We start from the raw sequence: 25,148 nt of genomic DNA on the forward strand, positions 1-25,148 counted from the left end.
ATATGTTAATATAAATCATTTTGAAATTGTAATCAAATACTGCAAATGTTGCAACTTAATTCAAATTTCTCTTAAACTTACAAAAAGTTTCTAATATATCCATCTGGTATCTTTTGCCTCTATTATAATAAAGGCACAATTCAATGTGGTTGTAAAATACATGTAATTAATTGTTTTAGATATTAGATAATAAATTATATGTATTATGTATACATATGTTAAGTTATAAATACGTTATTATGTACACAAAAGTTAAAGTCATATGTAATACACGTGTGTACTTACAACTGGTGTTACGCTCAGGGATATAAAACTTGTAGATTTATATGTAACCTAAATACATGTAGAAAATTAAAATCCAATAAAACAATTTTTTTTTAACTTTTTAAATTGCCATTAATCGAACCCTAAGTCAGAAATATTTTATTTAGACATTTGGTTACAGAAGGAAAGTATAATGAAACTCCATTAGAGAAAAACATAAATGATTTTAATAATGCAACTTCATAGTTACAATGTATAAATGATCTTTAAAACAAAGATCTATGCTCAAAGAAATGATTAAAATGTGCCTTCCATGGGGAGGAGGAGATTGACTAAGTTTAAATCAAGAACAGTCTACCATGGATTCCGACCCGAAATGCTATTTTCTTCTTACATTGTATAGAGCTGTCTTTAAAATAAGAGCTCATCTCAGCCAATGTACATGTATGAACATTATATTTCCCTCAAAGTTACTTTTTTTTAATGCAACATATCTACCACAATGAAAATGTTAAGCCAATTCAGCATATATTCCAATCTCTATTTCTAATAGTTGAACAGAATGACTTATTTTTGAAAATGCACCATCAAAAATAAAGCATTCAATTACTGTAATAAGATTTTTAGTATTTAAATATCTTCATATTTCATGACTATTTATATTGGTTCTAAACTTGTGCATATTTTAACTTATAAATACTTAACTTATATTAAATTTGCTAATTAAAATTAATTTCTTTCATCAACATTTTAATGTCATCATTTCTGCAATTTTAAAAAGAATTTGTATTTAAAAGTAAATATCAGAATTATTCAGATGAATTCCCCCTTATTTCACCTCTTCCTGAAGGTCATAACTTAAGGTCATATAACAAATAAAAAGATTTTTATTTGGAAAGGGTGTAATTATATACCACTACAATAACTTTTTATGTCATTTCTGTCATAAAATCTGTATAACAAGAAAACAAGACATATTGACAAACTCCTCCAATTAATTACAAGGTCTTTTGACTTACAAAATACCATTTACATTTCACAAGTTACACAAGTCAGTTAGAGTTCTCTCCCTCAAACTAGCAACATGGCTTACTTTTGACTGATCATGAAATGCTCATGAATGATATTAGGGTTTGATTTTTTTGGGGTACTTTGTGTTCCCTCATTTAGAAAGCAGTTTTTTCTCAACTTTTACATGAAAAAGATATATTTGATTTCAAGAAGCAGGAAGTTTAAATTTTGGCATAGTAGCTCACAGCTTAAATTTTGGTAGCAAATATATGTTCTATACAAGAAAAACAGAAATTTTAGTAGCCCACACCAAATTTTAGGAGCGATTGGCGAGTGGGCCCATGCTAATTTCAAACCCTGAAGAATTACTATGTAGTAATATTATACTGTATGTAAATTTATCCATTAAATATGACTTCAGGAGAAAAAATCTTCCTTAGAAAATGAATTATAAATGTCTGTGTAAAAAAAATGTTTTTCTTTTAATTTCTTATTTAAAAGAGTGATTTTTTTTAACAAAAACAATTCATGACAGCAGAAATTTGGACTGTACTAATGAAATTCACATAATAAGTTGTTGACATTTATAGAACTAGATTCTATATATATAGATGGAGGGAAAATTTGTAACTTTATTAGTAATTTTAATGTATTTGATATAATCTTTAATTTCAAATCAATATTTGAATTGAAACATAAATTCTGAATTATAGCTTTCTTCCTATATCAGTTCCTATGTGAACACATCAAGTGCAGATGATTTGAGAACATGATAAGGATGTATCCTGATTTGCTGATCAAATTAAACTTCATTTATAACCAATCATATTTTTTTCAGCAGGTTATGTAATAATTTTTATTTTTTTGCCTGAGATTTGGAGTGAAATATGTAACTAGGATGGATAATATTCACCAGTATTTATGCAAGAATGTAACACAACTTGTGCTTAGACAAATATAGACAAGAAATTTTTTAAAGTTTTACAGTGCTTTTCAAGACTTGCAATAAATGTTTAGCCCAGGTCAGCACCAAGAACTAAAGGTAATCACGCTGGCATGAAGTAACACACAACTGTTTTATACTTGACCTAAGTAAACAATATAAGCATTTCAAAACCTAAATATGGTATTTGATTCTGGATTAAAATTAGCATATAAACACAATTGGCATTGCAATTTCACCAATCAAACCTATCAAATTGAATATGAATGAACAGTTTTCCTGTGTCTAAAATGGACTAATTGTTCACATCATTGTTCTTTTGGTATCTGGATAATTGTCTCATTGGCAATCATACCAAATTTATTCATTTTTATACTACAGATGTTTTGCCTGTTGTAAATGAACAAAAAATCTTTTAATACAAAATTTTGTGCATCCGAAGAGTTTTTCTGGATTTAGCTTCATCAGGGATACTCAAACCCAAACATTTGATTGATTGATTGATTGATTGGTGTTAAACACCACTTTCAGCACTATTGTGCTATTTGGTGGTGATTAGTTTTTTTTATTGGCGGAGGAAGCCAGAGCGCCCAAAGAGAACCAATACCTTCAATAGGAAAACTGACAATCCTAGTCAATTGGAGTAGAGCGCACCTACCACATGCATGTTTCTAACTCACAACCTCAGTGTTGACAGGCTAGTAATACAGTAGTTTGACTACTTAGACCACTTGACCAGGAGACCCCTCCTAATCATTTGAAAGCCAGGGATGTGTAAATACATAGAAAGTTTACTAACTAGATGACCAAAAGGGCCATAAAGAAAATTGTCAAATTCATCTTAGGTCAGCTTTGCCTGAGGGAGTTGGAGTTTGTAGCTGTAAAATGATGACATTGGTTCATCAATTATGGACATTGTAGTTATAATTTTACACTCATCAATCGATATTCAGATGATTTACACGATCTTCCCTATGTTTTTAAATTCAGAGTATTACCTGTTCCTCTGATGAATTGCTGCTACTCCTACTTCTGAATTCCTCGGTGGGAATTACTTCCTGTTCTTGTAATTCTACTTCCTGTTCTTGTAATTCTTCTTCCTGTGTGACTACCTCGACTGTGTCAGGTACAACCTCATCTGTGTCAGGTACGTCCTCAACTGTGTCAGGCACAACCTCAACTGTGTCAGGTACGACTTCCTCTGTGTCAGGCACGACCTCAACTGTGTCAGGCACGACCTCAACTGTGTCAGGTTGATTATTCTGATTTAGATCTTCCTCTTGTTCAGCAGTTTCTATAAACTCCTCATTATATTGTGGCACTTCTGGTTCTGTCTGTGTGTCCACTACCACTTCCTGTCGAGTGATTTCTACAACTTCTTCTGTTTCCTCTGTAATATATTGGTCATTTTGCACATCTTCAATAACTTCTGGTTCATTTTGGTCCCTAACTTCAACTAGATCTTCATTGGTTTCTACCAACTGGTCCCCAACTTCAACTAGATCTTCCCCGGTTTTTATCAATTGGTCCTCTTCCTGCGTAATTAGAATTCCTGGTTGATCATCAAATGTGATCTCAGTTTGTTCACGTATGACATCCGATCCTTGTGCCAGACTTTCAGTTTGATTTTGTAATAATTCCCGTTTTTCAGCTTCGTTTAATTTTTCAACTAATTCACTATCTTCATCACTTATTCCATTCATGCTTTCATGACTTTCATCTCGTCGAACTTCGAACTTTAAACTATCTCCTGTATTCAACAATAAATTATCTCCTTCATTTGATGTCTCAGTTTCCATGGTAACACCAGAATCATCAGTCACAACAGAAATTCCAGTTCCAAGTAAATCCACATCATGTCCATTAGTTTCACCGGCAGACAAGTCATATAATGGATTAGCAGATGGCTCAGCAGAGTCATTATTTTCAAAATCGTAAAGTGGATTTGAAGATTTTGTGGATTTTTGTGAAACTTCAATTTCCTCCGACATGATTAAATTATTTGATTCTGAAGCAGAGAAACCTTGGTCCATTGAAAGTTCATATAATGGGTTCACACTCTGACCGTTACCGTTTGTTGTTACAGAAGCCTGCAAATAGAAAAATAACGAGGATGAATTCTAAATGAAATTGTATTTTGATACAATACAATTGAAAAACAGCAAAAATAAAAAAGTATTCAAAGCCTGCACAAAATGTTGACACTTTTTACAGTTTTCACACATTGTTTTTTGGTTTTTCTGTGAGAATTCTGAAATTCTAAAATACAGTTAAGAATGTAATAAAACAAAATAGAGGTTTTAGTCAAGTAAGTGGACATGAATTTGGCAGATTATGCCCCTTTAAAGTCTGACATCATGGTTGCATGACATGAAACATTTAGCATCTCCCAGGGATAACCAGTCTATTTAAGGGTGGTGCTCCTCCATCCTTGAATATTTAGCCCGAGGGGGCAGCCTTGAATTTTGAGCAACTCTTGATTTTCCCAGCATAACCTTAAATATAGCCATTAAAAGAGATAAGTTTAGAAAATAATTCTTCATCAATCTGAAAATCTTTAAGAAAACGACATACCATAATTTGTGCCATTTTATTACACTTTTCTTACGTGATAAATGAAATTCTCATTAATATAAATTTTTAAGGACTATATATATTTAATATATTATAATACCTAGCAAACAATTGTTTACTCAGAAATGTAAAAAACAACATTGAAATGTAATGACAATCTCATATTCCTACCAATAGGCAATACAATAACTGTGATATATTAGAGATCTGTGTTGACAAATTAGGATATAGATGGACTTACTCAAATCTAACAGTATCAACTATCAACTGTAATCTATTTCATTCAATAAAAGGATTTTTGTCAGCCCAAAACAACAACCTACTATGCAGAGAACATTCGATAATAACTATCTATTATTGGAAGAGATATGTGTCATCTTCCTATTTCTAATCCATCACAAGACAAGGACACAAAAATGTCTACATAATTAAATTTCGGAGCAATCTCTGAAACAAATCTTAGAAAAAAATCGATAAGTAAATGAAAACGAACATACCATGATTTCAGCCATTTTTTACACCTTCCTTACTTGTTGAATGAAATTCTTTAAACTGTTAAAAGTGAGCTATTGTAAACATACAATTATTTAAGGAATGCAAAGAGAATATAACCTTTCTATTAGTCATGCATCTTCTGTCTAAGTGTGGTTTACCTCTACATGCATTATGTGTGGTGTATTGGAAGAATTGACTAAGATAAACAATGGAAGGGTTAATTAAGAAAGAGGAGGGGTTACATTTTATTATTATTATAGATTGATATTTTCATGGAATTGAGTCCAACAGGGATTGGTAGCCCCGGTATATCTAGTTTTTGTCTCAGCAATGCTATATGGCCTAAAAAATAAGTTTTTTCTATTGGTAAGATTATGTCCCCTATAGAAAGTTGGTTAATATTTAAGATTTCTAATTTTTTTCATATTATGTTCTTAATTAATTTTTTCAAAAAAAAAAAAAGAAAAAAGAACAAAGATAATTTTTTCTTCACCAATTTCAGAAAATCTTGGAAATGATGGCAGCTAGGTATATATAAGCTTCCTGATATTAGTGAAGACTATTCCTGAAATTGGAAAAAAGATCATGTCTTTTTTTCTTCTTCAAATAATGTCAGTCTGTTTCAAAACATTTGTGACAAACTTCTTCAATTCCTCTTACAAGTTCAAACCGAATTTTCCCTCACCAGAACCATCTTCTAATAGACACTTGTTAGATTGACAAAAGTAATGCTTGATGGTCCTTATGATGTCATATGTTTTCAAATTATCAATTATCCTAATGTCCCACTTATAACAAAACCAAAAGTTAAGAAAGAGTGTTTTTAATGCTGTTCTTGGTCTCAAAAGTCATAGTGAGTCCTTTACATGTAACAAAGTTCAGTACTGCTGATTTGAGAAATTTGAGCAAGTCCAAGATCCTTGGAAAAAACTTTGAACCCATCAATGTTTTTGGACTAATAATAAAAGACATATATATATACAGTAAGGTATCAGTTTGTCTTTTGGACTGTTCCTTTGCCCTCAACAGAGGTCAGAACATTAGTAACGTTAGTCGAGACAAAATTGTCACCTTTTCCATCATAGTAATTGGACATTAACAGTAAACATAGCTTGTCAGAGTGGTCACACCTAAAGCTATAAAATATGATCATTAATTTGTTATTAATAATATCTTAATATTGTCAACAAATCATGTCATAAGAATCGGTAATACTCATTTTATATGTACCTATTTATGACACTAATTCGAAGTATGATATTTTATTTTTTACCTACACAATGTTAAGGGTAACCAAAAGGTAACATTTTTGTATAAAATTCAAGATTTGACATATCGTTTGAATACATGCAGCTGTGAGTATCATTGTAGTCATGTATGAATTTTCTAATCTCTAAGATGTATAAATTTACAAAATTCTCAGCATTTTTGTGAGATTTTTAAAACACTTAGTCAAATCATGCACCTTTTAAGTACATACCACTTTAAGATACTTGAACATTCAAAATCTTGAACCAAATCATATTGAGTGATTTGATTCTCATACAGACAGACCGCCTTGACATTGACTTTTACCAACTTCTTTGGTTAATTATGTTATTAAACTATGAAATCCTTGAAAAATAGTTACCTAATACATAATACTCTCAAAGTTAGTGCATAAATATAGGCATGATTTTATTATTAAAGATCTCATAAGCTAATTACTATATATATATACAATTCCTTGACTTTGAAACTGAAGGACAAGAAAAAGATATTACATGTAATACAGGATTCTAAACTTAAAACTAGTACCACTTATAATACTGAAGACTATTTGTGACCTGTAATTGTTAATTTCTATGTCATTTGGTCTCTTGTGGAGAGTTGTCTCATTGGCAATCATACCACATCTTCTTATTTTTATATTTGAACAAATTTGACTGCTACAATAATAAGATTCCAATATATATGATGTTGTGCTGATGCTGGTTTTAAGATTTTTTGAAACAATCAAATGGTTTAATAGTCTGTTGGAGAGTTGTCTCCAACTAGTGTAAATGTATATGTCAGCAAATTACTTTTTCATGGTTTCTGATTCTATAAAATCTTTCTTTTATCCCACCTTAATTACAGGTATTGGCTAAACATGAAACACACCTGTGTGAATAATTTCCCATTAATTAAAAATGATTATCCCAGGTGTTTTGTCTGTAAACATTTCTAACCTAACACTATTTTTTTTTCATTACGTTAGGCACAAAAATATATATAGAATAGTCTTTAAAACAGAAATTAATACCTTTTGCTAATTGAACTTTATTTGTCTCACTGTTTAACTGCAACTCACAAGTTTTGCTTTAAATGTAAACCAAATATTGCAGTATGTATTGAAAAATTAAAAATATCTGTGTTACAAGAAACTGCTAATAGCACATAAACTGCTTGACCAGAATTGGGTCAGAACTATTAAATAAAATTTGCTAGAGGATATAGAATTCCATCAGTAAGATATTTTAACAGGTTTTAGCTTTTTTACGGAATATAGTCCATTGTAAGCCTATTGTTCAAAATATATAAGTTTTGCTACACCTGAAGATAATATAATTCTGAAGTTATCAGTATGTTTGGACTCTTGGATAATGTAGACATGGTAGACAAAGATTCATTTAAGGCTTGACTTTAAACTTATGTTTTTGATAATGTTCCTTTCATATCTAAAAATCTTACTTTTCTGACAGAGTCCTTTTTTGGAGAGCTTAATTCAGGGTTTTTTTAGAGGTTTATCAAAATATTATGGGCTTTAAAAGTGTAAGTTATATCAACATAAAAAAAAATAATATAATTTTGAAAAGGGATCAATAAATTGCAAACAGAGCACACTTATAATATAAATGTAAATATGTGACTTTTAGAGTCCTAAAATCCTTAGCCGTGGCCTCAGTCAATATTTGTAGAAAATTTTACTGTAACTTCAGTGCAACTGAAAAATTCTGCCAAGCTTCACTTAAAAGAAGTAGCACTTTTTTCATATTGGTACAGTTTCAAAAATTTACAGGAGGTAGCCAAAAGTCTCAAGTTGACTCAAGTCAGTAACATTTGCACTTTGTGATGCTATTCACTAACTAGTAACCCCTCTAAAGGACTTGCACTGTATAATTCAATTTTCAAAAGTGCACCTGCACATCATAAATTAGACAGAAACAAAAAATTGCACAGAAATGCACTCAAGGTATGCACTACAATACCAAAATATCTCATCGATCGTCAAGTATAATCACAAATTACTACACAAAAATATCGCACAATCCTTCAAACTACTAATAGATTAAGTCTACAATGACTTACTCTTTTCTATGTACAACACAATGATTCACCAAGGTTATTTTTTGGCAATTGTGAACAACTGGTTTCCGGTTAGGTTTGACTACTTGAAGATTTCCTCTTACAATTCAACATTAATCCAGTCAAGTAGTACTTGTGAGCTAAATACAATACTGAATTTGTATTGTACATGTTTTATATTGTACTAAATGTATATATTGCATGTAGATTGAAGTACATTTTACTGATAAAATACTTCTTGTATGTAACAATGAAACAATGTCTACTCTAGAAAATAAGGATAAGCCTTTCAGCTGATTTCCATGAAAAAATATTTTTGGGTTAAGTGCCACTAATACTGAAACATGCTTCAAATGATTAATTGTTATATTTTGTTTTCTTGTCAGTTGCATTGATTGCTGCTTAAATTGTGATTGAGTCAGAGTAACTATTGCTCTACAGTGAAAGTTCTAAAACTTGGCAGACAATTATAAATCTTTACTATGTAAAACATGAACATTTGTCTAGATATGACATCATGACCTGCTCACACTATCACATTTATATATTCAGTAAAGCAGGCAATCTGGGTAAAAAACCAAAGGCACATACTTCAAGACCTTCACATCAAAATGAAAATGTGTACTAAGTTTCAAGTTGATGGAACCAGATTAGACTAGTTTAAACTAAAAATTAAACCTGATATGGGACAAATGGACTAAGGGACATACAGAGAGAGACAGCCTGGAACAAGAATGTGTCCATAGTACACGGATGCCTCACTCGCACTATCATTTTCTATGTTCAGTGGACCGTGAAATTGGGGTCAACCTCTAATTTGGCATTAAAATTAGAAAGATCATATCATAGGGAACATGTGTACTAAGTTTCAAGTTGATTGGACTTAAACTTCATCAAAAACTTCCTTGACCGAAAACTTTAACCTGAAGCGGGACAGACGGACAAACGGACAGACGGACGAACGGATGCACAGACTGAAAAACATAATGCCCCTAGGTGGGGCATAAAAACAGAATTCCCCTGTACTATCGTATGTGAAGTATTAACATGAAAGAAAAGACTTACAGAATACAAAATTCTACAACAAAATAAGAAATTGGCACACGAATCTTACATATTCATATAACTACAAAAATGCATAAACTATCAACTAAATCCAGTCTTAAATGCTGTTTCATCCTAATGATTGATGTTAAGCTATAAAATACATGATTTTCTCCATCAATCTAATTTGCAAATAAATCTGCCCATACATACTTAAGAATGTTCAATACATCTGTTTTAAGATGATATGTCTGAAGAAAATATGCAACATGAAACTCTGGCCTTTGTAAGTCTTGTATGTTTTTTAATTTTAGTTCATTTATATGTTTTGGAGTTTAGTGTGACGTTCATTTTCACTGAACTTTCCACAATTTTATTTAGGTGCCAGCTGAGGACCACCTCCGGGTGCGGGATTTTCTTGCTGCGTTGAAGACCCATTGGTGGCCTTCGGCTGTTGTCTGCTCTTTGGTTGGGTTGTTGTCTTTTTGACATATTCCCCATTTCCATTCTCAATTTTACATTAACTGGTTATAAAATTTGCAGGTCCAATATAGGTTCTGTTTACATAATTTGTGATATATGCAAAATTATGAATGTCACAGTTTTGCCCACTTTTCTAAATGTCAAACCATTTAAATTATTCAAGACAAATTTAACATAGAAAGTTCAATTAAAATATTTGTAACCATTAGGGCTAAGTTAAAGTAATATAAATACCAATATCTCTAAGTTAGCAAAGGTCAGTGATCTTTTCAAGGTCATGTCTATCCAATAGTTGAAGGTTAATACGTCTCTAGTCAGGAAAAAGGGTTATAAATACAGGATACATGTAGATGAACATTAGATTATAAGCACCATCACAATAATAAACTGATAATTTCAACCATTGATATTGATGTACGTAAATACCAAGTTCTTGCTTCAATAAATCAGAAAAAGACTTTATTCTCTCATAGTCCATTTTGCAATACTGACATTGTTTCCAATCAAAGGTTTTTTCGTCAAAGTGTACATACACATAAGGACAACTAAAGTGCCTGACCATACCAACCTTAATGGTTGCTAAATTGATCATTGTTGAAGGCTGTACAGTTGCCTATAATTGCTTACATCCACTTCATTTGAACTTTTGGTGGATAGTTGTCTCAATGGCAATCATACCACATCTCCTTATTTTTGAATAGGCCCCCCCTCTTTTTCCCAAAATAGTTAGACATATTGAGATTTTTTCTTGAGAGCTTTTGGGCCAATACAGTCTTCACCATACACTTTTAAATCTACAGGCAAGAAGCTCAATTTTTTGAAAATTTTAGTTAGATTCTGTTGGCCTGTAGAGATGATTTTTACAAGCCCAAAAGGAATTTTACAAGCCTGGGCTTCTGGGCCTCTCATCAAGCATGAAGACTGCCAATAGGTAGACAGATTTATGTTTTACATCTCATAATGTTAAACATATTTCGTATAAATTAAGGAAAAGTTTCAAGTATTTAATCTAGAATATTGGATTATTCTCAATTAACTCCTTACAAATTAGTTTTTTTTAAGTTAAATTAAGTCATTGGTTTAATGTGCAATAACACAAACTGACCTAAATATCTTTAATATAATAACTGTAGCTAAAAAACGGATATTTGACCAAACCCCAATACCCTCTCTACCAACCCACATCTCTAGTTCTAAGTCTTGAAGAAACCATTTCCAAATTTATGAGCAAGAATCTATTAAATTTGTTATGTCCTATCATAACTGATTAACTTTCAACAATATTAATTAACAAGATGCTCTTGGTTCAAACTCTCGTTAAACTGTAAATAATGGCTTCAAACTAAAATATTATGACACAAAAATACTTAAATATCTATGAATTTAAAATGTACCATAGAACCTCAAAACTCCTTAACTGAGAGAACTTAATAATGAATGCTGTCACCTAACTTTTAGCTAAACTAAACAGGTGACACATTGATTGATCGAGAATCATTGGAAATTAAATTACTATCACCTTTATTTACATAGAAAACCATCTAAATCAATTTGTTCCAAACATACGCAAGAATAATAAACCCTTGTTATCTTACATTCAGCTGAAAATTACTTATCATAGAATGAAATCAACAAAGAAAATTGAAGTAGATTTTGAGAGTGTTGTTTTGGCTCTCTGCAGGATGTAACCATTATGCAATAATGAATGCATTCTAAAAATATTTAGCTTTTTTCAAGTGAAAGCTTGCACTTTCATTTACGAACAAAAGGATGCTCTACTGGGGAAACCATTTCAAAAAAATTTATGACTTAAATACAGTCTACAATTATTATTATTAGGAGGGGTGGCAAAAATTTACGTACAAATGTATCATTGAAAACGCACCAATAAACAGCATTGCCCATAAATTCTATAAGAAATTTAAAGTAAACCCAATCTGGAAAAGATATTCTGGAATTCAGTTTTATATAGGCTTTTGAATTCCACTCAAGCCAGTGCTAGGGGCTGTCTTAAACTTGCAGTGAGGTAAGAGTTTTTTTTTTGCTCCGTGTTGAAGGCCTCACTGTGACTCTGAGATGAAGAACAGCAATAAAAGCACTGTTCCTTTGTGTGTATTTTTGCTGTGCATGTTACTGATTTTGTGTCATGGATGGATACCCCATATCCTTTGTTTTTCTATTTTTGAACACACATGCCATGGTCCAAATACATTGTATGCAATCTTTTAGATTTTGTTTTTAGAAATTCTTACATTATATTTCTTTTTTGGACAAACAAATCGTCAGTGAAAATTGTGTCTAATAAAAGTCCAATAAAAGCCATCTAAGCCAGATATTGAGTGACCTTACATGTCTAAACAATGCCAAAAATTTATATCTTATAAGATCGTCCTCATAAACAGACATGTCAAACATCTCATTTTGTTGTCTGTTAATTAGTCATCTTAGCATAGTAAAAGTTTAATAAAAAAAAGAACAAATTAATAAAATAAAAAAAAAATTACGAGATAGTTGTCAACTGTACCATATATATAATAAGTTGTCAACTGTACCATATATATATACTATTTTATTATTTCCTCCTGGATTCCACTTTATCAAATTTTGAAAAAAGTGAACTTTGTATTTTTTCCTTACTTTTAACTTAACATGCTAAAGTGCATTTGACCTTTGAAATTTTTAATCTGCATTTTTTTTTAAACAATTCTCCTCAAACAGTCCCCTGATTAAATAGACAGTACAAATTATTGATCATTATCAGAAATCACTCAAGCATGGCAAGTTAATTATCATAAAACCATCAAATACAATCACTGTATGATGTCTAAGATCGAAGGGGAGATAATTCATGTCAGATCATAATCATTCTATTATACAATATATTTACAAGTCCTGTTTTGTGAAATGTAAAATATTTAAACCATATTCAGTTGAAAAGGATGTGTATTTAATTCTATCAGGATGTGTATTCAGCTTGGTAAATTTTTTTATCCTCTTAAATAATCTCCTGCTGTCAAAAAGATGAAAAATTAAAATTGTCACACATGACTTTTTACTTACAAAATAAAACAGGTTTTGTTATATGTAACCGGACACTGATTTTAGAATTATAACAGTTATGGAAATAAATTTGACAAGGTGTATAACATTACATATAATTTTCTAACAAACTTCAGATTTTTACATTAAAAGTCAGATTACATTGCAAGATTATGTTTGTGTTCCCTTACACATTTTATCTGTTAATGTACTGGAAAAGTACAAAGTGAAAACACATTTCGTCAGCATAGTAAAAAGAAGGGATATCAAATTCAAAAAGGTTGCTATTGTAAAGTAGCGATACCGGGTACTTAGATTGGACAAGTGTCTCTCATAATGCTTGTATCAGCCGCCATGCAAACCCTTACTCAGTCAAACTGTCAAATCAGTTAATTACAGATCACACAACTGGTTTTTTTATCAATTTTGTCGATATAATGGAACTATAAACCTCTGTCATACAAGTGGGAAGTTTAGCTAGCTATAAAACCAGGTTTAATCCTCCATTTTCTACTTTAGGAAATGCCTGTACCAAGTCAGAAATATGACTGTTGTTTTCCATTCGTTTGATGTGTTTGAGCTTTTGATTTTGCCATTTTATAAGGGACTTTCCAATTTGAACTTTCGTTGGAATTTCTGTATTTTTTTGTTATTTTACTTTTTGGAGAGTCATGACATGTTTTTTTTTATCCTGCCCAAAATGCCTGACATATTGATCACCTAGGTCTAGGTCTGTTAACCTTCAGTATGTACAAACTGTTAAATTTCTTTCTGTTCTTTTACTGATGTAGTATATACACGAAGGTCATAAATGTTTTAACTTTTTTGCTGTCAAGTGTCAATCATCCTTTGTTACTGTCCATATTAAATGGACCTAAATATCAAGAAAATTTTTTTTAAACTACAATACATGTGAAGTCATAAGTTGTGCCATATTTTTATTATTTCAAACATGACCACAAAAAAATTGAATTTAACTTTTGATACAGAGAGTGTTATTTGTATGCAGGATAACCTAAAATCTTAAAAGTTTAATTTGTGTCAATTGTTCATCAAGCACAATAATTTCTGAATTTACAGAACTCATATGCAAACAAATTCCATATAATGTTACTTGACTACTACCGATCAATTAGGATGCGATACTTTTATTCTGAAGTCAGAGGTAATTTTTCCAAAATATATCAAGTTGAACTCTTAAGCAACAGCTCACAAATGATACCACACCTTTAAGTATTCAGTAAGAATGAAGTTAATGAGCAATGGATATGAAAATACAACACTGTATAACATTCTCACATGATGCTTGATTCCAAATTTCAGAAAGCCCTTACTTGTAGTTACTGAGAAAAAGCGACAAAATTAATTTATATATATGGTCATTATCTGAAGGAATATACAAGTATTTGGTTAACAGGAAGTTAATTAGTGATGAATATGAAAATACATCATAGCATAATCACATACAGCTTGATACCAAATTTCAGAAAGTTCTAGTCTGCAGTTCCTGAGAAAAATGCAACAAAAATTTCAAGAGAAGGAATGACTGTAGATGGACAGTCAGACAGTAACCAGTATACCCCCTTCCATACAGCAAGGATATAAGACCTTTATGTAAAGTTATTTGGCTTTACATGACACTTAAATACTGAATTAAAGTGATGAAAACTCGCTCTTTTTGTTCATTCTTTTTTATTCAACTAGTCCTGGACTTCATGAATGTGTGTTACCCTCATTAGAAGTTTTTTCAACTTAGCCGAAGTCTTGAATTTTAGGAAAACCCAAATTTTCACACATTCAAGAGAAATCATAAAATTCTAAATCAATCGTAGTTTAAAAACTGCATATACATGCAAGTTAAGAAAAATCCTGCATTCCCTATAAGCCTCAAACAAATCCGCAAATGTCTTTTGCTTTTTTGTGTCCTTGGGGTTGCCGACTTGTAGACTTATCCCTCACGCCTCCTTTTATCCAAATGACAAAAAAGGCAATGTCAAGTCATGAATTTTAGAAGAATCAAAGCTTCAAACATTCAAATTAAAATTCTATGGGATTATAAATTGCTGCAAAAAATGTAAAAAAGTTTTACTAAGACTTTCAACTTTTCTGTCCCAACCCTGGACAGGTCTATAAAGCACCCACTTTCATTGCAAAAATAGTAATAAACCACTTAAATTAATATTGCTGAACACACACGTCTTTTAATCTCAACACTTTAAATTATATACTTTAAAATTTGTGAAATTTAAACTGATATATTTTAAAATACCAGCCCCACCTAAAATCAAGAACTGAAGATGCATTGTTTACATTTTTCTTTTTCTACATCCTTTTCAACAATAAAGATAAGAGTTCACACTCTATTTCCTTAGGAACACATAATTAGATGTGTATTACAACCTATATACTAAAATTCCTATGTCTCCACTTTCTTTTTCAATTAAATGCAATAGTATCAATTTAATTAACATTTTTTAAAAGACTTTTATAAACTTATTATCTAAGGTAATCTTTTTTTACTTACAAATATGCCAGATGATAAGATCCTGGATTTTTTTTTTAACTTTTCCTCACTTGAAATTGTAAAGTTACTTGTGTATTACTTATCAACAATCTCAGAGATGGTTTGGACAAATGAGGCCCCAAGTGGGGACTTCCTTCCGTCTACTGTGTGACGTTTGTTTATGTTAAACTGTCATTTAACGCTATTTATTAAACTAACGTACTTATCAATATCAATAGATAATTGTATAAAGTTAACAATTAAAGAACAATTTGTGTAGGAATTTAAACGTTTAGTAATCTTGCATAAAAATTTAAATGTAAAAGTTTATGGATGTTTAGTTTCTTCAATTATATTATTTTTATGGCCGATTTGTTTTGTTCAAATTGTTGAATGTCTGTTCTTTTTGTGCATTTAAGTGGAGTTTACTTATATAATTATCTAAAAATATTTACTTACATAATGCAGCATAAGAAAAAATGCAAGCAACGACAGATTTTAAAGATTTGTCATATCTAAAATATTTAAATGCAGAAAAGTTTGAAAGGCATTCCATAGTTCCACCCTCTGTTTTTTACGCAATCTCTTAAAATAGCATACAGACATGCAAAGTGATATATATTTTTATGGCTATTTAATTTTTTTTAAATTGTTGAATGTCTGTTCTTTTTGTGCATTTAAGTGGATTTTAAAATTGAGAATGGAAACGGGGAACATGTCAAAGAGACAACCTGACCAAAGTGCAGAAAACAGCCCAAGGCCACCAATTGGTCTTCAACACAGCGAGAAAATCCCGCACCCTAAACAAAAATGTGTACTAGTTCAGCAAAAATGGACCTCAGATTTTACTTATCTAAAAATATTTACTTACATAAGGCAGCATAACTTATTGTCAAGAAAATGGAAAGCCAAATGCAAGCTATCAGTGTCACAGATCTAAAATCTTTAACTTTAAATGCAAGAAAAGTTTGCAAAATGTATAACCCTCGTCTTGGAACTATTACATGAAAGAGGAAAGAGGATCAAATTCCAACCAACATGGATTGCCTACCGGTAATCTTTTACAAACTTCTAAGCATTCTCAAATATATTCTTAGAACCCATGTATGATTTTTTCTTCTATCTACAAATGTGTTCTAAAGTCCATTACCTATTAAGAAAAGTTTTGATGAGGGCTGTTCCAGTAAAACATGCTTGGTACATGAAGAAGGCACTATAAAAATAAGGTAGCCATCCAAAGAATCAATTTTGTGGAGACCTGGATACATTTTAACTGGTATGAAACATATTTTTTGTTGAAACCCATTATTAAGTTTCAAATTCAATTTGCGATCCTTGGTCCCCTTGTTAGTTTTTATAAACAGCTCTGATGAGTACCTTTGGTATGTATAATCATTCATTATTGTTAAATAATTTGCAACATCTTTTATTTCACAATGGTAAATAAAAAAAAAATCTGCAATCTTTGCAAAAAAGATGTTTCACATACACGCTTAATACATTGTAACAATACCCTTATCGCTAAACATGTAAATTCTTACATCTTAAATCAACTTCTCGCCATAGTCAATAAAAGGTTGTAAATAATTGATTACAAGATAACTTCTTATGTTTCTGTGGTTCAATTATCTATGTATGTAAATATCACATCTTCTACATGGATTTATATATACCTCTTAAGGGAGGAAAGACACCACTTGAAACTGAATAAATTTTCCGACATAAAATTGTCTATTTGACCTACAATGTCATATCTTCTTTTACTAGCTATGATTTTTTATTGTCCAAATAATAAGATGGGGCAGTGTCAACAATAAGACAGAAAATGTATGTACAAAACTTCACTAAAGTAGACAGCAAATTCAAGAGGTCTAATAAATACTGTAAATTCAGAAATTATTGAGATGTTTTTATTATGGCGAAAAATGCAACAGTACTATGTTCGTAATAATCAAAACTCGCATTCATAATTTCAATAGAGATTTTCTTTCATAAAATATTTGCAATCACATTATTAATAATTAGATTTTACATTTTGTCAGATGTCAAAGATTCACAATAACAAATGTTCTCATTAATTCATGAATTTACAGCATACAATTGCCTGTATCATGCATTTTTTAATACAAGCCCTCTACTTGTAATTTCATGTCCTTGTCGAAAAATTTGTTTAGTCTTGAGAATGAATGTTTGACGTTATCTGATTTGTTAAAACACATTAGTCTGTAAGAAATTTGTTTAGCTAAAAACAGGATACTGTGGTTTAATTATTATTCGTTGGATACAAATATGGTGGTTTTTGTGGGTACAGGTGAACCAGGGATTTAGAATTTCAACAAATGACAAATTTTCAATACGCTGTAGTATGCAGGCATTTGCAAAACAACGAAATCAAATATCAATAAAAATGCAACAAGTTAGTTCATTATTATCCATCATCAGTAGAGCTTGAGTCAAGATTATCATAAACTTGGCATCAAGAATTTTTCATGGTCTTTCAAATGCCAGCCTCTAAAATGTCGGCAATATAATCTACTGGTTCAAATAGTCCAAAAAATTTATGTCTGTTTCCCGACTCCAGCCATAAAGAACATTTAGGTAGGAAGTCAGGATTTTTTTTTTTTTGTCATATCGATAAAATCCCCCAAAAATTACATGTTTTCTCCCAAGTCCAATCCTAATTTACACAACACATCTGGTAAATGATGCATGCAATGCATGATTTGATTTTTGATTTTTGGTGTTTTAACGCCACTTTTAAGCACCGCTTTTGGGCTATTTCGTGGCGGCCAGTTTTTATTGGTGGAGGAAGCTGGAGTGCCCGGAGAAAACCACGACCTTCGATAGGAAACTGACAATCCTAGTCAATTAAGATTGGAGTCGAGTACACCCGCACGAGCGGGGTTCGAACTCACAACCTCAGTGTTGACTGGCTAGTGATTACAGTAGTAACTACTTAGACCACTCGGCCACCGAGGCCCCTGCAATGCATGATAGTTCACTTGTAATTTCTAAGGTTTTGACAACTATTCAACTTTATTTTTTGTCAATCTTATTACAAATTTGGGACAAAATAATAAACAGAGATCATAGGATTCCTTGTCTGCTCAAACAACACAAAATCTTATTTCTTGAATATTTGTTTAGATCTTTTACCATTGACGATCAAACTTAGGGTCAGTCACGAGGTAGTAAACAGATATATATATTCTTAGGCCTTAGCTTCACTTGAGATGGCCTAAATCAGAATCTGACAATTCATTGATGTATTTACCTGTCCAGAAAATCCAAAATCACCCAAAAGATCACCATCACTACTCCCTTTGACATCCATCGTTGGACTTGGTCCAAATGGATCAAAATCTGATGATTTCTTCACTGTCCCATCCCCCGAGGATGTGTCATTAAAATCCAACAAAGCATCGAACTGAGACATGGTTTCTTCTACTCTGAAATGGTAAAACATAATTGTTTAATCTGAAAACAAAGAATTAATTACCAATATTCTCTAGATACAAGCAAATTAGAATATTGCCACTGTTCTAATGTTTGTCATTTTTTAGGATAGATGGGGAAAATGTTGACTTTGCCTGAGAAAGGCTAGAATCACGTTCCTGTGCATCTTCTGTATTAAATTTTTTTTTTAAATTTTGTTATGTTTCGTCTATTCTCAACCAGTAAAACAATGACAAAATCTTTACAGTACAACCTGTTGTGCCACATGACATGTCTTTCATCCAGAAAAATCGCAATTTAAGATGACCTGCAAGTCCAGAAAATACCTTGTTTACTATTTTGCTGTCCACCTGAAATAGTGTTCCAGCTGGACCATTTTCACAGCACCTGCCTATTTTATATGTTGCCATGTGCCTGTTTTTCTTGCTCTCTTTCTCTCTCTCTCTCTCTCTCTCTCCCTCTCTCCCATTTTATATGTTGCCATGTGCCTGTTTTTCTTGCTCTCTTTCTCTCTCTCTCTCTCTCTCTCTCTCTCTCTCTCTCTCTTTCACTCTCTATTTCTCTCTCCTTTTTACCTGATAAGAATACTAGTTACTTACTCTTCCGCTGACATCTTGATTTCTTAAGTAAATGTTTATTTTCTGCAGTTGTATGAACTTTAACTCTTAAACTTTACTAATTTTCCGACCACCAAATTTTAAAGGATAAAACCAAATCAATTAATCCAATTAACAAGAATCGAACAATCCTAATCCACTTAAAGCTGTTAATCCACACAAAATACTACTGTTAATCCACACAAAATATTAAAATCTATGAGAAGATATACAAGCTGTAAAAGGCCTATTTTTCTTCAATTAATTATTAATAAGATTCCACACCAACATCTGGGAAGTATATTGTTCATAGAAATAGTAGTTTCATATTCGTAATTCAATGAATTTATCTTAGACAAATCAATGTACAATATGTAACACTGTCAATATCAGATATCAGATATTATCTCCATAAATGTTACAAGTGACCTTTTGGATGACAACTTTTGTTTACATGGTAGGGTCATAAGCAGTTGGTCAACATATATATCCATGTACATTAATGTATCAAATCAAACATTAAAATTCAACTTGAAATATACATGTATACAAACAATGTCAATTTCACTATAAATCTATGTGTCTGTCAACAAATGCTGCCAGTCGACAAAAATGTCCCTGTACATCAGAGAATATCCAGTAAAACATTCAATAAAAAAAAATCATTTAAAATCTTAATAAAAGATAAACTTAGAAAATTTCAAAATTCTTATCAGAAGTTTATAAATTTCACTTTAAAAATATAGGAAAAGTTCTTTTTTTCATAATAAACCATTCATTCAAAATATTTGTTCCACCCATGGGGGTTCATTTATAGATTATCTTTTAAAATGTTACATCAAATTGTGAAAAATTGCAAATAAATCTTGTGTAACAGAATTATTAGTCTATGAAATAAGCTTAAAATTAGATTTCAATGAAAGTAAATTGAGCTGTTTTGCAATGATTGATTTTCTGCAATAAAACTTCAAGTGTATGATTTTTTTCTACTTCTTGGTTCACAAACAAATCTTATGATATTTTATTAAACATTACTCAACTTTCAAAAAAAAAGGGGAGACAACTTTGAAGATCTGGCTTATTATACTAAATAATTTCATAAATGAAATATGGAATGTTAGCTGGCAGAAAAAACTAAGTCCGTTTATAAGTAAGCCTTTGTTAGTCTATTATGTTTTTTAATTTTAGTTCATTTATATGTTTTGGAGTTTAGTGTGACGTCTATTTTCACTGAACTAGCACACAATTTTATTTAGGGGCCAGCTGAGGACCAGCTCCGGGAGTGGGATTTTCTCGCTGCATTGAAGACCCATTGGTGGCCTTCATCTGTTGTCTGCTCTTTGGTCGGGTTGTTGTCTCTTTGACATATTCCCCATTTCCATTCTCAATTTAAAAATACGGATAAACAGGATTTTTTTTACAAAATTTACTTCTGGATACTATCTTATGATCATAAACAAGTTTCTGTCAAAGTTTGGTAGAAATCCAGGATAGTTTGAGAAAGTTATTAAAATTTCAAAAACTTTAACCACAGAGTGAATATTTGTGGACGCCGCCTCTGACGACAGAATGTAGGATCGCTATGTCTCGCTTTTGCGACAAAAGTCGCAGGCTCGACAAAAATCAACATGACTAAGAAACAAAACATTTCAAGAATTGCAAAGTATTAATGTTTCGGTTGTAATAGTAATTGACAGCCAATATGTCTATGTCATTTAGAATGAAATGCCTGTTTGATGCTAATGCAATCTTCACAATAAACTTTGGCAGCCACAGGCCTCACAATCATTTTTTGTTGATAAATTTTGTTTAGAATCTATTGGCCTGAAATAGAAATTCTTACAGGCACTTTAGAATTTTACAAGCCTGGGCTGAGGCAAATAAAAAAATATGTGATTTTCCACATGCTGAAAAAAACCCAGGGTCGGTAGGTCAATTATTTTTTTTTTTTTGGGGTGGGGGGGTGGTGTGGTGGTGGTGGTGATTGTGATGGTGGTGGCGGTGGTGGTGGTGGGGGAGTTCAACTGTAGTTTCTTGATACAATTAGCTTAATACAGAGAAACAGAAGACACTGTAGTGGTGCACATGCTTGTCTATCAGCTAGTTTTCTTTTTAAATTGTAATTTGTTTTCACTGGAGGCTGCAATTGTTGTTTAATACAGTAAATACAAGTACTGGTGACAGAAAAGGTGGGAATTTCCAGAATTCCAGCAAATTGCCGATAAAAAAAGATTAGGGTCGCAGCAATAAAATGAGGGTCGGTCGGGTGACCGTAAACACATTTTTTTTTTTGCCTGATTGACCTCATATCTATCAACCTAGAGGGGTAGTGGTTCCTATCAATCAGATGTCCTTTAATCTCAAAGCTGTTACATTGTAAAAGATGGATATTCAGTTTTATATTATTCTTACACGATTTATCCTTTTCCTGACCTGTTGATTATTTTTATTTAATCAACGTGTGGTTTGTTTGATCTCAGTTCTTCATTGGTCAAAATTCGATTAAGACGTCAAATTTTCTTGCTTTCCTCTGAATTTCCTATTGTGATGTCATGAAAAAAGGTGACCATGTCTGATGATGTCACAAAGAAAGAACACATCTTTTTGCAAATCATTCGAAAAGAAGGATTGAGTTTGTCTGTATATCGTTTATAAATCATTAGAGAAACAGATTCTATCACCAAATCTTTGTGCTATACCATATTTATCCACTCTCGACAATTAAATTTTCAAATATATAAAATGCGTTTTAAATTTGAAAACTTTACTGTCTCGAGTGGATAAATATTGTATCACACTCAGTAGAGTGGTAGAATCTATATTTATATAATTTACAATTTAATATTAATTTAAAGGAAAGTACCAAACTTATTTAACGTGCTGTCACTCTGGCGGGAAATGTCTGCTAATTTTTGTCAAAATATCATTAAAAGAGATTAAGAGCTTCTTTTAAATGTTTAGAAGTTTACAAGGGCATTCATAAATGATCATAAAGTCACACTCCGAGCTTGTGACGAACAAATTATGTAATCTTTGATATATTAAATTACATAAATTTAGGTAGATTCACAACAGGATCTTCATTCCTAAACAGTGACACATCTTATTTACATCAATGCATTCATTTTGTCAGCTGCACTCTAGAAACATTTTTTACTATATACTTTGAAGAATAGAATATGTTTACTTTATTACAATAAAGATCTGGAGCAAGAGTTTTATCTCTCACAAGTTTTTGTATTCATCAATTGTGGCAATCTTTTATTTATCATTTAAGATTGATGTGCCCCTTTCTGCAAGTTTAAATAAGTCTTTCAATTGCCAAAAGTAGGTCAAGGAGACCCATTTTTGTCATGGATTTTCAATACCACACACGATGTAGTAACTGACTAAGTTGCATTACTTGTAAAATCTTGAATCTTAAACATGGCTAAAAAAAGTAACTCGAGTGTGTCACCAATAAATGCAGTTCGGATGTGACTATATAATTTCTTTGACCTTCATCAGTTATACTGAAGATTTTATGAATAAGAAGAGATGTGATTTATCAGTTTATAATACTTATTCCCTACATGGACTTTACAAAACCCAAATATTGGTAAAAGAATAGCAATTGTATTCCTGTTCTTCATCTCAAAGTCACAGTGAGGCCGTCACTACAAAGCAAAACTAACACAGACACTTAACTGTTCTCAATATAAAAATAAACTGTTAACACAGAGATATGTCTCGCCTTTTTGTTATTCTGACAATGCAAATGTTGAAATTAAAATAGCAATATTTTAACATGTAAGTTATGCAAATATTCAAAGTCAATGAACCATGACTGAAGGTACAGGGCTAAACAATTTCCATGGAAATGAGATGTGCCAATGCTAATACAACTGCATACCAAATAACATTGACTTTTCATAAGTCATTCCCTTTAAACAAACCTAAACACAAACATTAATTTTAAACTATGTAAAAGTTTCAAAGTCAATGAACCATAATGAGGGGGTGGGGTTATATAATCTCCATGGAAATGAAACTTGCAAATACCAATAGACATTTGCATACAAATTTGACTTTACATTAGTGGTTCATCTTAAACAGATCTAATCACAAACTAATACATATGTAAACTAAGCAAAAGTTTCAAAGTCAATAGACCATGACTGAGGGGGCAGGGCCAAATAATCTCCATGGAAATGAGATATGCAAATGCTTATACAACTGCATACCAAATATCATTGACCTACCACTAGTGGTTCCCCATAAACTGACCTAATCACAAACTAATACATGTAAACTAAGCAAAGTTTAGAAGTCAATGACTCAATAGACCATGACTGAGGGGGCAGGGCCAAATAATCTCCATGGAAATGAGATGTGCCAATGCTAATACAACTGCATACCAAATATCATTGACCTACCACTAGTGGTTCACCATAATCACAAACTAATACATTGCTGATGACACCGCCGCCGGAAACAGCATACCTATGTCTCACTTTTTGACTCTGTCAAGGCGAGACAATAAGAAGATGTGGTAGAATTGCCTATGAGGCATGAGACAACTCTTAAAGAGACCAAATGACATAGAAGTTAGCAACTAGTCTATAGGTCACTATACGGCCTTCAACAATGAGCAAAAACTGCATAGCTAGCTATAAAAGACCCTGCAAATGACAATGTAAGACAATTCAAATGAGAAATTTGACGGCCAAGACAGTCCCCATCACCATTTTGAGCGGATTTTCTCCTAAGAGGTCAATAACAGTATCTTTGTTCATTGAAAAACACAGATATGTGCCCTGTATTATTAACAAAAAAATACCAGTGCATGTGTTCTGACAAAATTTCAATCCTCTATAACCTTGATTGATGAGTTGTTAGTTTATTTTCACTTTGACAGTATACAAAATTTAACAAGAAATTTTGAAAAACCTTTCATACATAAAAAGCAAAATATTTACTGTAAATGTTCTGTTAAAAGCTGTTCTCTATATGTTTATTCATGCTAAAGCACAAAAACAAACAATTAGAGTGCTCAGCTAAAATTCATTTCAAAATCATATTTTTGCATGTTTACATTAAATAACAATGTTATGCAATCATGTTTCATGCATGTTGAACAAACAAAATGCATTAAACATGGAAAAACTGAATGCATGTAGCTAGCCATATGTACAAACCATGCCATATGTTTTGAATATTGTGCAAAGGGAATAATTTTTCAACTGTCATCTACACAGAAATAGATTTGATGGAATCACTGTGAGTCATCATCATGTCTGATAATGAAATGAAATGGATTACTCAGAACATCTGTTAATCATTAAGTTATGATTAGTCAATCATATGTGTGTTAAAATTGTTAATTGATATTAATGATAACTGTTATTTCAATATTGGTCATTTTGACATTCAA

General features: G+C 31.6%; 2 protein-coding genes across 19 annotated transcripts in view; one reads left to right on the forward strand and one right to left on the reverse strand.

Moving 5' to 3' along the window:
• Positions 1–25,148, reverse strand: part of LOC127704472 (titin homolog) — a 125,025-nt gene that overhangs the window by 40,654 nt on the left and 59,223 nt on the right. For 13 of the 18 annotated variants that reach the window (XM_052208562.1, XM_052208559.1, XM_052208560.1 and 10 more), the window contains 3 exons: positions 18,958–19,132; positions 3,217–4,308; positions 286–333 (listed from right to left, as the gene is read on the reverse strand). In XM_052208562.1, the coding sequence (XP_052064522.1) occupies positions 286–333; positions 3,217–4,308; positions 18,958–19,119 (1,302 nt within the window). In that variant the 5' untranslated portion in view covers positions 19,120–19,132. Of the gene's footprint in view, positions 1–285; positions 334–3,216; positions 4,309–5,289; positions 5,407–15,704; positions 15,843–18,957; positions 19,133–25,148 lie in introns of those variants that run through there. The other 5 variants (XM_052208568.1, XM_052208565.1, XM_052208571.1 and 2 more) reach the window with 5 other exon arrangements.
• The window catches only part of LOC127704476 (dopamine beta-hydroxylase-like), a 63,909-nt gene that overhangs the window by 1,370 nt on the left and 37,391 nt on the right, over positions 1–25,148 (forward strand). The window lies entirely within an intron of this gene.

The sequence above is a fragment of the Mytilus californianus genome, unplaced genomic scaffold (genome assembly GCF_021869535.1).
Source record: "Mytilus californianus isolate M0D057914Y unplaced genomic scaffold, xbMytCali1.0.p SCAF_6, whole genome shotgun sequence".
In the NCBI taxonomy this organism is placed as follows: domain Eukaryota; kingdom Metazoa; phylum Mollusca; class Bivalvia; order Mytilida; family Mytilidae; genus Mytilus; species Mytilus californianus.